General features: G+C 36.2%; 1 protein-coding gene across 4 annotated transcripts; it reads left to right on the forward strand.

Moving 5' to 3' along the window:
* Positions 1 to 771: 771 nt before the first annotated feature.
* LOC109220402 lies at positions 772 to 7,721 on the forward strand. 4 transcript variants are annotated; one of them, XR_002067086.1, is made up of 8 exons: positions 772 to 932; positions 1,024 to 1,111; positions 1,189 to 1,247; positions 1,340 to 1,467; positions 2,157 to 2,367; positions 4,397 to 4,568; positions 5,254 to 5,303; positions 7,336 to 7,721. XR_002067086.1 is itself a non-coding variant. In XM_019384875.1 (7 exons), the coding sequence occupies exons 1-6, from the start codon at positions 930 to 932 to the stop codon at positions 4,565 to 4,567; spliced, it is 660 nt and encodes a 219-aa protein (XP_019240420.1). In that variant the 5' UTR covers positions 772 to 929; the 3' UTR covers position 4,568; positions 7,336 to 7,721. The 4 variants fall into 4 exon arrangements, 3 of the variants coding, with proteins under 3 accessions (XP_019240420.1, XP_019240421.1, XP_019240422.1); XM_019384875.1 differs by lacking the exon at positions 5,254 to 5,303; XM_019384876.1 differs by lacking the exons at positions 5,254 to 5,303; positions 7,336 to 7,721 and adding an exon at positions 4,918 to 4,962.
* Positions 7,722 to 12,669: the final 4,948 nt, after the last annotated feature.

Genomic DNA, 12,669 nt, shown 5'->3' on the forward strand with positions numbered 1-12,669 from the left:
TGAGTTATTTCTTCCTATAGTTTCATTTTTCATTGACTGTTAGCATTTTAACTCTACTGCAATATTTCATACTGTTTTATCTTATTATATGTATAAACCAGTAGGGCCCTCACTTGATCTCGTCACTACTCGACCGAGGTTATATTTGGCACTTATTGGGTACTGCTGTGGTGTACTCATGCCCTTTCCTGCACATATTTTCCGTGTGCAGATCCAAGTACTTCTTCTCAGCCATACTTCTAGTGAGGCGAGGCGATCTTAGAGATTTCGGGATATACTGTAATAACTGTAATATGTATTTTACCCTATAACCCCTAATATAATGATAGAAAAAGTCTTAAAAAGTAATTATGGAAATGAGAATTAATAATAAGGTTAAAATAAGAAAAAAATTATCTTTCTTTTGATTTGTTAAAATGGACAAGTAAAAGTGAAAATGTATTATTAGTATAATTAACAACTATTCCATCTATTTCAATTTAGATGATACACTTTCCTTATTAGTATGTTTCAAAAAGAATGACACATTTCTGCAACTGAAAATAATTTAACTTTAAACTCTTCATTTTAACTATTTTACCGCTAATAAGAAGTTTTTATAATCACACAAAATCATTATCCTACAAAACTTTTAACCATTAATTTTTTAAGGCCACAAATTTCAAAAATTTCTTTCTTATTCTTAAAATTCTTGCCAAGTCACAGTAGTTCATGTAAATGAAAACGGAGGGACAGCGGGGACTCCTACATTTTTCTTTTCCTTTCCCATTTTATCTCTTCTAAAAGACCCGTAAAAAAAATAGAATAAAAGGATTGCTCCATCCTGCAACGTGTTTGGAAGTTTCTTTCTCGGCGGGACAATCCGACAATCCCTCAAATACTCCTGAGAGAGAGAGAGAGAGAGATAGAGAGATTTGGGGAACTCAGAAATGGTGCGTTTCTGCTTCTTCTTTCTGCCAGTATTTCAACAGGGAGGGTTCTACTTAGGGTTTAATGAATTTGATATTTTTCTTTCTGTCATAGGGGGAATCCAATGAAGAACTGGAACCGCTTTTTGATTACAGACGTGTTCAGCCCTTCAATACTCCCTTCAATCTTGTCTGCCTTGACGGTGAGAGAGCATTATTAATGTGTGTGTGTATCTGGTTCCTTTTTAAGATTTTTGTCATTTTTCTTTTGAACTCGCAGATGACAGTCCAGACTCGTCTCCAGTAATCTCAAAGAAACGGAAAGTGAACGATTCTGCTGTAAATTCTCTTCTTCAATGTTGTGTAAATTGTTTTTTTTTTTCAATTTCTTAACTTGATGTTAATTTATATGTTTGCTGGACTTGGAAAAGGTCGAAAGGAAAGAAGAGGAAGTTGTTCAAATAATTGATGGTGAAGAAGAGGATTGGCTGCCACCTTCCCCAAACATTTCTGCTCATACTTGTAACCTTGTTGAAGATTCAACTATAAAGGAAATTAGGTAAATTCATAATAGCAAGTTGTTGCACCTGATCAAGTGTTTTCAGCTCAACGAATTTAATTAATTTGGTGTCTGATTTGATTATGGTGATCTTTTTTTTTCTCCTTTATTTTGAATGGAATTCACAAGGCAGAGGCGAGGTGTGCTTACACGCTACTGGGTTTGTTGTTGTTGTATTTTGAATGGAATATCAGATTTTGTAACTCATGAGTTTTCACTTTTGGAAGTTGGATTCTCCAAGTATCAATTAATTGAGCTAACTAAACATTAATTACCTTTTTGTGAATCTAACATTGATGCCTGCTTTCTTTAGGTGACAACTGATTAGATAATTCTTGTTGCTCCGGTATAGCAAGTTTTTAATGAGTTAAGTTCCTCAACGAGATATTGAATTCAAATAAATAGATTATGAGTAAATAGCGAAAGCATAAAACTGACCATCGATTCCCGTATTTCATTGAATAGCATTGATATTTTTATTCATCAATTAAATTCTTATCATATGACAGCTTGCCACCAACCTATTATGTTTAGGGTTTAGTAAATGGAGGGTTTCTTTCTTTTCTTTTTCTTCTTCTACATGAGGCTGCTGTAGTCTTTGACAAGATTTCTATTACTAATTAATTAAAATGCACTTGTTCTTGATCTTCTCTTTTTCTCTTTACTATTATATGAGTGGCTGTTCGTAGGTTGAAAAAGAAAGAGCTGGAATCCATTGCCCACTCAGCTAAGGATGAGTTCCGAGATGTTGAAGAATCTGTAAAAAGAGATCTTTGTGCTTCCCTCCATTCTATTCAAGATAGTGTTGCTGAGCCGCCATCAAAACCCCCAACTAAAAGAGCTAAAATAGTTATTTCTATCCAGGACAAGGATGGAGCAAAACAATTTCGAGTTTACATGGTATTCCTTGAGGGTGCAATTCTTATCTACATATAAAGAAGTTTGCGTATCTGTGATGTAGTTATGTCATCTGCACCATAATGTTTAAAGGAGGTGTTCTATCATCTCTCCTTCATTCCTTATCTCATGATGTGTTTTTCGAGCTTCTTGAATAGAGTATGTACTTGTATATTATCCTAAATAACAGATAATATACAAACACAAAGAAATTATCCTAAAGAGTGAATGTATAGTGCTTTTTTCTACAAAAGCACTTGGTTTGATTGATTTCGAGGTATTTTTGTATAGGATAAACTAAAGCACGTTATTTTTTATTATTGCATAAGTAGCTTGCAATTATCAGCCATATTGTGTTATGTGGTTCAATGCTCACTGATGCTTATGATTTACTACTTCGTGAAGTTGAGTTTTCTCTACTTGAATTTTTTCCCCCCAACTTATATTACAAATAAACTGAGCCTGAATCAGAGGGTAAGTCTTAAAGTGTGCTGTTTGCCAAGTGTTGTTTGTGAAGTAGTGTTGTGGGATGATTTGATTTTCCTTGGAAGCTAAGATCGTAGGAAGCTTTCGTTCTATAATTGGATAGAAAGTTCTTTGTAGTATTTCTCTTTTCCTCTTTAATGTGCAATATGGAAAAACCTCTATGTCACTTTGATCTTCATTTGCGTTAAAGCATCCTTGTAAAAAAAATCATCATTGTCGAACAAATATGAGCGAATGTTAGTGAGTTTTAACAACACTGCAAAGAAGACTAAAATACCTATGGACACGTGTAAGTACATACATCTAATGGTCCTAGCTTTTGAGTTCATGTAACATATGCAGAAATAAATGAGTTGAGGTTGGCATAGGACAAGGTAATTCCTCCTATAAAGGAAATAAGTCTATATTTGAGCATGCAAGGAAAGAAATTAGTAGGATGGTTTCGTGATCTCTTATGGCGCTTCAAACACTTGAAAGCTTGATAGCTGGTTGTACACCATATTGTTAATTATGGTTACATAAAAAAGTGCATTATAGAATATCACTAATTTGTAAATTGTCTTATTTAAGAAAGTGGTTCACTTTAGGATCTACTCGATTCTGTTGGAGTATTACTTTTATGACGGAACAAGTATGTACCAAAAGCTGCAGGATTTAGTTTCCTACCATCTTTCCCTTACAATCAAAATAGTAGTTTGGTATATGAACTTAATAACTGCACCAAGACTTTTTGTTTTGTAGTAACAATGGCTTTAATTACCATCTGGAAAATTGATACATCATATCCCAATAACCTCATTTGATAATTAACCCATTAGTAAAGATGGCAGTCATCGACGCTCTTCAAACATTTATCAGTGATGCCTTGAAGTGATCAGCACTTGTTAGCATTGACTTTCCATTTATCTTCAAGATATTGCTTGTTTTCTTTTGTTTTGGGCCTTTTGGCCTTGAACTATTTCACTCTGTAGCTGTTTCTATATCATGTTAACTCGTCATGCTTCATATTTCTGTATGTTTTTGTCTTTCTTATTTTGCTCTCCGTTGTTTGTCTAGTTCATGTAGACGATATGAATAAGTTCATGTTCATAGCCAGGAATTAAATGTTATTATGACACACAATCCTATCTATACTCACGTAGGATAATAAATTTGAGAGGCTGTTCAAATTGTATGCTGATAAAGTCAAGCTTGATCTGGAAAATTTGATTTTCTGATTTGATGGGATAATATTAATCCTACTACAAAACGATTAATTAATTTACCTGTGATACCTTGAAGTGATCAGCACTTGTTAGCATTGACTTGCCATTAATCTTCAAGATATTGCTTGTTTTCTTCTGTTCTGGCCTTGAACTATTTCACTTTGTAGCTGTTTCTATATCATGTTAACTTGTCATGGTTCATATTTCTGCATGTTTTTTTGTCTTTCTTATTTGGCTCTCCATTGTTTGTGTAGTTCATGTAGATGATATGAATAAGTTCATGCTTCATAGCCAGGAATTAAATGTTATTATGACACTCAATCCTATCTATACTCATGTAGGATGATAAATTTGAGAGGCTGTTCAAATCGTATGCTGATAAAGTCAAGCTTGATCTGAAAAATTTGGTTTTCTGCTTTGATGGGGATAAAATTAATCCTACTGCAACTCCCAGTAGCCTCGGGATGGAGGATGATGACATCATTGAAGTGCATGTAAAACCAAGTTGTTGAGGTAAAATCGCTGTCTTTGAAATTCTTGCAATGTTCTTCTGCTTCTCCTCCCCCTTCCCCCATCCCAGGAACCTTTTCATTGGTATGGATATATCTCCTTTTTCTTCTTTGTATCATTTTAGAAGCTATGTAAAAAGGAATTGAGAGCTGCATTTTCCCATGAATGAGTTTGGCATTTTACCTCTTTATTTTATGACATCTGAGTTGTATTTTTGTCATTTGAACTATATTCAATTCATGTACTCCTTTAAAATGATCAGTATAAAGTATAAACGGACATCATTCAGATATACCTCTTCCTTTTTGCTCATTTCTCTCTTCCATCTTTATTGAATTTAGTACTCCTGCAGAAAATTCTGAACTTCCATTGGCAGGTGGTGAAGGATAGGTAGGATTTATCAGTTTTTTAAATCCCTTTTTCGTGATACACAATCTCTTTTTTTCTCTACTCCCTTGATGAGAATTATACGAATCAATGCAGGTTTTGACAGTGACATTTATTTCTGAGGAAGCCATGAAAATATAATTGAATTCAGCTCATAATCTTTGGTTCTGTGATAATATTCATGTTTTCTTTATTTCTGTATGACATTTAAATCATGCACATAGCTCATTATCCATTACAAATGCATAAGATATGTCATTCTGCTTGGAAACATCTCATCGTCAGATTGAACTTTACTCAGGATTAAAAGAGTTCTAGAGATGGGTGGAAAAAGAACAAGGAAGAAGGAAGGTAGGGAGACACATGCTTTTCATAAGCAAGGCTATCATTTCTCTATTTGATGAAAGACCATAACTTCTTGTGCTATCGTCATGTTTTGTCAATAAAAGGTAGAATTTACTATAATGAAGACAGATGACAGATATAGGAAAAAAGACAGATGAAAGATTTTGGAAAGAATGAGGTTGAGCATCCATCTAAAATATGTAATCCATCTGAGACAACCCTAGAGATGCTTTGTTTGGCTTAACTGGAATAATCCCGAACTAGTTCTTGGCCAAGCATTCCAGTTTCCAACTTTTATAGCCTTTTCACCGAGGTCAATTTAGAATGAGTTATCAAGGCGCAAGCTCAACGTGGCTTGAGTAATATAAGGGTGGGGGACGGGTTTTTGATTTTGTTCGTGTTGACATAAGAGGATAGAGATAGAGGAAGCAGGAGCGAGTGTTACGTAGGATGAAACTGGGGGTGAAAGGTGGAGATATATTTCAAATACAGTTCTGAATCTTTATATATCCTAGGAGACAAACTATTTACTCACAGGTAGAGAGATCAGATTTAGAATACGTGTATGAAACACCTTGAAGGCTGAAGAAGCTTGCAAGCCAAGAAATTTAAGCTCAGCTATAAAGTTACCTCGACCTCTGCTCTGTATGGGTTATATTGACTAGTGCCTGAAGATAGCTTAAATAGTTCGAGAGCTAACCGTAGTGTGCAAGGTAGCCTGAAGCCTGTTAGTCAGGAATTTTGAGGGTTAAGCTCAGCTATTAGTTTACATGTCTTCTGTGCTGAATGCATAACATTAAGTAGGGCCTGAAGGCTGCCAAGCTGAAATAGTTCTCAAGCCAGCCCTTGAGTGCAAGATAGTCTCACCATCCCATTTGTTTTTTTTATTGTTTGACTTTAAGCAGTTGATCATTTTTATATTATCAAGTGAAGGTAAGTTGACGAGATAGTGCTTTAGTATAGTGTGCTAGTAGGAGGCAAAATCTAAGGTGAGGTATGTTACTTTACTGGCTTGGGCATAAAATCCAAGGATATCATTTCTTAGAAATAAAATATCCTTATGCATTTGTTCGGCTCCTCTTTGCTTATTGAAAACTACAGAAGATATTCAGCTCCTAGGGCTTTGGTCTAGTGACGGGAATGTAGGTCGCACGCGTCACGGGTTCAAACTTCATTGCTGACAAAAGCTTGGTATTTAATGGAGAAGGGTAGAGGCGCGGACCCATTATCCATCGAGTTTTAAACTGTGCCCCACTGGCCCTTGACAATTTCTTGGCTATAAAAAATATGAAAAAAGATATTCAAAGTTCACTTAGTTCGACCCTCGGGAAGCATTGGGATATAGTAATCTTTAAAAAGAAATTATAAACAATGAAAAAAATAATAAGAACTTGTGGGCTGCTGAATAATCCCTCCATTCCACTTTATGTGGCAAAGTTTGAATAGGCACGGAATTTAACGAGATGGTTATAATCATTTACATTAACGATAAAATGAGAAGTTTATTGTTTTCAAAATTTGTAAGCTGCCATTCTTTTTGGAATGAATTAAAAAGGAAATGTTGCCACATAAAGTGGAACGGAGGGAGTAATATTTCTTTCCCTAATGAAATGAATGGAAGTAATGGTAAACTTATAGCTGTACATTAAAGTCCGGCAAAAAAGGATAACAGACATGAGGAAGATAAAAGAAGCTTGACTAAGATTATACCTTTACAATAACTCCAAGTATGAACATTGTTTCTTCTTGTCTATTTAGTAGATCTATACTGCGAAAGGTGTGCCAAGTGGTCAAAGCGTAGCCTTAAACTGCTAGGTTTAGCAGTAGGTTACCCCTTGAATTTTATAATTCCATGCTTTTTGAGGGGAATGTCAATATGCCCTTAATCTATGCTGCTTTAAAGCTCTTTCTTTTGCACTGTAAACTGCTATTCAGCTGTTTCTCTATTTGTTCATCGCTTGGGAAGGACTTTTTCTTATTATACCACCTCTTCACTCTATATTTCGTCAGCCTTCTTATATTTGCTGATCTGTTTCAGGTTTCACTTTATCCTGCAGCTGAAGGTGACTTAATTGGTGAAGTTAACATTGCAGACTGTTTGCATCCTGTTTTTCTATGCTTTTGGTGGTCAGACTAATGTCCTGCCAACTGTACAGTAGGGGCTCTTCTTTTTTTTTTTTTGGTGGGCGGGAAGGAATTTCACATAATAGTTGTTTTAAAAGAATTTTTTTCTTAACGTTGGGAGATAATGCTTTTCCTATAATTGCTTTTTGTTTTTGTTTGAGGGGAGAAACAAGGTCTCCCCTCTTCAATGCATTATCAATTATCTGAATGCTGAAAAAGCTTTGATCATGTGCAAAGACGATGATCTTTCATCATGTAGACAACAAAAGTATAATCATGGTTTAGCGTCTGAACTCTGAATCTAAATTGTTTACCCTTCACTCCACAAACAGCTATGCATGCATGTGTACTTACACATTTTTCGTCTTTTTTTCCATATTTCAGCAGCCATGTTTGTAATTATATATTGATCCACAACTGATAAATTGGGAAATATCGATATAATTGGACTATTTGCTTGTCTTTGAGTGGAGTCACTTTCTTAGGTAATTTTTGGGAAAAATACATAAAATTCCCCGCAAAGTAGTCCGTTTTCGCCCTTTAAGAATATCTCCTTATAGCCCCTAGATGAAAGATAGTGTATTATACTCTGCCTCAAGGACTTCTTCGATATTTCGTTCATCTAATTTTTTTCCACTTCTTTTTATTCCTTTCTATTTCTTTTTCTTTCTAGTCACTTAATTTTTTCTTGCTCACTCACATTCCCATCTGAAAATATTGCCGACCACCCAAAAAATTCTTACTTTAATGTATCTTCAGTTTTCCTTTCTTTTTTGATCAGGTTTTCACTCATAGAATCTTGCTTTAGTTAGAAAGTGTCTCCAATATTAGTTGGAATGGATAGTTATCGGTCAAAATCCTCTCAAATCTTCATTCATTTGTGCCATTTTCTGTCCATAGTGTTTTTGCTCTTAATTTTCTCCAATTTAGTTTAGAGAAAAAAACAAGATGATGAGAAGGCAAAAAGATCAACACCAATGCCGATTAAGTTTTCTAGATGAATCTTTGTCGGCACGTACGAGTACAGCGGTGGCAGAGTCGATGCAGTAGATTACTCCGGCGGATTTGGTCTCTCTGCTTTTGTGTACTTTCTTAGGTTACTTCTGTTTTGAGTTTTTGAATTACTTGGGAATTGAGGTATATGAAATGATGAAGAAGAAGCAGCAGCAGTTCGGTGAAAATCCAATGAAGATTAGATTCTCATCTTTTGTTTTTGCATCAGCTTCTCGCCTTTTCTTTCCAACGAAGAAGCAGCAATTGTCTCGTGTTGGCCCAAGATCAGTTGAAGTTTTGAAGAATGACAAACGAACTCAGTGAAGGACCAGGTTCATCTAAGGAGACACAGTTGTTATGGCCCATACACATGAGATGCACATGAAGAAGATAAGTCTTTGAGATCAAGCAGCAATATCTTGATGAATATCTTCTGAACTGATCGAAAAGATTGCATATAGGATAAGGAGTTGAAGTCTCCTTATGAAAAGAGAATTACATCCGGATCAAGAATATGGATTAGGAGTTAGAGTTGTTCTTGGACTTGAATTGTCAAAGGATCCACAATTCGAGTTCTTATCAAACTCTGATTACTAACTCTATAAATATAACGATTGTTCTCTTTTATAGGTGATTGCACATAAGCAGAAGTTAAGCATATTTGAGAGCAAAAATATCAAGTCTGATTTGCAAGCAACATATGCGAGATACAAGTGTGCACGTCTGAAGCTACAGAAACTAAGATAGAAGAACCAGTTTCATCATTGTGTTTATTCTAAGTCTAGTTCAATTGTAGTAGGTTTTCATATTGTACGTTTCAGCTTTCTTAGAAGCAATTGTATTAGGTACTCTGAGTATTCAAGTTAGAGTTAACTTGAAAGTGTCGCAACAGTTGAGGCTGTGTGCTACACTGGGATTAGAGTTAATCCTTAGGTTTACAAAGAGTTTTGTAAATGCAGTTTTTGGCTCAGTGATTTTAGTGGAGTTTGGAAAAATCCTACTGAGTAGTAGGTTGTGGTTTTTTCACCTTTTGAGCCAGGTGTTTTCCACGTAAAAATTTCTGTGCACTTTACTTTCAGTATTTATTATTCCGCAAACTGCTGTAGTTAGAACACTTAGAAGAACCAGGTTCTTCTAACGCGAAAATTAGGTACCACACAAATCACCCCCCCTCTTGTGTGGTATTGACGTTATAACATCAATTGGTATCAGAGCAGGTTATCCTTGAAGAGGTTAACACCTTAGGAAAAGATCAACATGAGTGCACCACCTGGGAACTGGGAAGGGCAATCCACTGCCAGGCCTCCTCTCTTCAATGGCCTCTACTACTCCTGGTGGAAAAACAGAATGAGGGACCATATAATGGGCGAAGACTATGAGCTTTGGGATATCATCACTGATGGTCCTTTAGCCACAACCAAGAAGAATGCTAAAGGAGTGGATGTTACAAAGACAAGAGTAGATTGTACTGCTGAAGATCTAAGGAAATGGGAGAAAAATGCAAAAGCCAAGAAATGGTTAGTGTGTGGACTTGGTCCTGATGAGTACAGCAGGATTCAAGGCTGTACTACTGCCAAGGAGATTTGGGACACTTTACAAGTGGCTCATGAAGGAACACCTCAGTTGAAGAGGTCAAGAGGAACACTGCTGTATTCTCAATATGAGAATTTTACTATGAAGGATGGAGAAACTATCCAAGAAATGTATACCAGGTTCACTACACTGACAAATGAACTTGAGTCTCTTGGAAGGATTATCCTGGAAGAAGACAAGGTGGAGAAGATTCTAACTAGAGTTCTGCCAATCTCCTGGAAAAGCAAAATCACTGCCATTCAGGAATCCAAGAACATTGCTACTTTAAAGTTGGATGAACTGATTGGAANATTCTAACTAGAGTTTTGCCAATCTCCTGGGAAAGCAAAATCACTGCCATTCAGGAATCCAAGAACATTGCTACTTTGAAGTTGGATGAACTGATTGGAAATCTCACTGCCTATGAATTGAGAAGGCAAACAATGAAGATGGATGCTCCAAAGAAAGAAAGAAGTCTGGCTCTCAAAATTTCAGAAGGATCAGATCTTGAAGATGATGAAATGGCTATGATAACCAGAGATTTCAAGAAATATCTTATGAGAGGAAAGGGTGCTTCAAAAGGAACAACATTCAGCAAACCTAGGGCTCCTGAGAAACAAACCAATGAGGGGTGTTACAAGTGTGGGAAGACTGATCACCACATCAGAAACTGCCCTCAATGGGAGATTGAATGGAAGAAAGAAAGAGCTGAAAGAAGAAACAGGAAGAAGGAACAGGTTCAACCAAGAAGAAACAAAGGTTCAACTAAGGCTATGGTTGCTTCTTGGGGAGAAACATCAGATGAGGACTCTGAAGATGAAGCTGAGGAGGATCAAGCTCTAATGGCCATCGGAGAATCAGAAGATGAACAAGAGGTAAGTATTCTACACCTTAAAGAAAAGATTAAGTTCTTGTCTAAAGAAAAACTGGCTGACATGCTAATGGACTTCATAGATGAGTCTGAAATAATAAACAGTGAGAAGGATGTTCTGTCTAAGGAATGTGTTATCCTAGAAGAAAAATGTAAAAGTTAGAGTCTAGGGCTGATGAGAGTGACAACACAAATACTGAGTTGAAGAACCAGGTTCATCAACTTGAAAACAAGATTCTAGAACTTAGATCTGAAAATATTAAATAGAAATTAGGGACATAAAAGAAAAGGGCTGATCAATCATTTCTCACCCTAGAAGAAAATCTAGGAAAAATGAAAGATGAACTGTACAAGAAAGATGAATTGATTAAAGTCCTAAAAGAAGATTTAGGAAAGGTAAATCATGAACTAGACAGAACATGCAAATGGAACAAGGCTTCCGATGCACTCTTCTGGCTGCAAGAACATCATAGTAGCAACAAGAGAGGACTTGGATTTCGGACACAAGCTCCAAAATGGGATCCCAAAAACAAGTATCTCACATTTCCTGAGAATAAGATCTGCACACACTGTGGTAATACTGGCCATTATAAAAATAAATGTAATGCAAGAGAAAAGGCCAGTCAAAAGAACAAAGCCTTTGTTCAAGAAAAGCACAAACTGCCCGGTTGGGCAAAGAAAAATTTAATTCATCCTTTTGCCCATAGAAAGGGACCCAAACTAGTTTGGGTTCCTAAGACTAACCCATGATTTCGTTTTGCAGGACCAAGTGAAGGGAAGTAGCCAAATATGGTACATGGATAGTGGCTGCTCAAAACATATGACTGGTAACAAGAACCAGTTCCTTTCACTTGAGAACCTAAAAGGAGGTAATGTCTCCTTTGGAAATGGAAAGAAAGGTGAGATCATTGGTGTTGGAAAGGTAGGAAAGACAGACTCTCATTCCATTGAGAATGTCTATTTGATAGATGGCTTAAAATATAGCCTGATAAGTGTGTCACAACTGTGTGACAGAGGTAACCTTGTGGCTTTCACTTCCACAAAATGTTTTGTGATTAGCCTTACTACTGACAAGATTGTTTTGCAGGGAAGGAGAGTTAACAATATTTACATTGTAGATCTATCAACTCTCTCTGAAAATGAACTAACTTGCTTGAGTGTGTTAATTAATGATCCCCTCCTTTGGCACAAAAGACTTGGCCATGCCAGTCTAAATCAATTGAACAAGTTAGTCTCCAAGGACTTGGTGATAGGGTTACCTAATATCAAGTTCAAGGAAGACAAAGTTTGTGAGGCATGTGCAAGGGGGAAGCAGGTAAGGTCATCCTTCAAACCTAAGAAAATGGTAAGTACGTCCAAGACGTTGGAACTGGTTTATATGGATCTTTGTGGTCCAATGAGAACCATGAGCAGAGGTGGTAAAAGATATGTAATGGTGCTTGTTGATGATTATTCTAGATTCACCTGGGTATTGTTTCTAACTTCTAAAGATGAAGCATTTGAAATGTTCACTGCTTTTATTAGAAAAACCCAGAAACAATTAGGAAATCAACTTGTATCTATTAGGTCTGATCATGGAACTGAATTTGAAAATGCACAATTTGCTAAATTTTGTGATGAAAATGGAATAGATCATAATTTTTCTGCCCCTAGGACTCCTCAGCAAAATGGGGTAGTTGAAAGGAAGAACAGGACCCTTGAGGATATGGCAAGGACCATGCTACTTTCCAGTAAACTACCTCATAGCTTCTGGGCAGAGGCTATAAACACTGCTTGTTATATAATAATAGATGCATGACTAGACCTCATGTA

This window comes from Nicotiana attenuata, unplaced genomic scaffold, assembly GCF_001879085.1.
Source record: "Nicotiana attenuata strain UT unplaced genomic scaffold, NIATTr2, whole genome shotgun sequence".
NCBI lineage: Eukaryota > Viridiplantae > Streptophyta > Magnoliopsida > Solanales > Solanaceae > Nicotiana > Nicotiana attenuata.

Bases quoted from the DNA above. Each gene is read 5' to 3' on its own strand.
- LOC109220402 (XM_019384875.1), top strand. The intron at 1,248-1,339 runs GTAAATTCTCTT...GACTTGGAAAAG, and splicing joins GGAAAGTGAACGATTCTGCT to GTCGAAAGGAAAGAAGAGGA. The intron at 1,468-2,156 runs GTAAATTCATAA...GGCTGTTCGTAG, and splicing joins TCAACTATAAAGGAAATTAG to GTTGAAAAAGAAAGAGCTGG.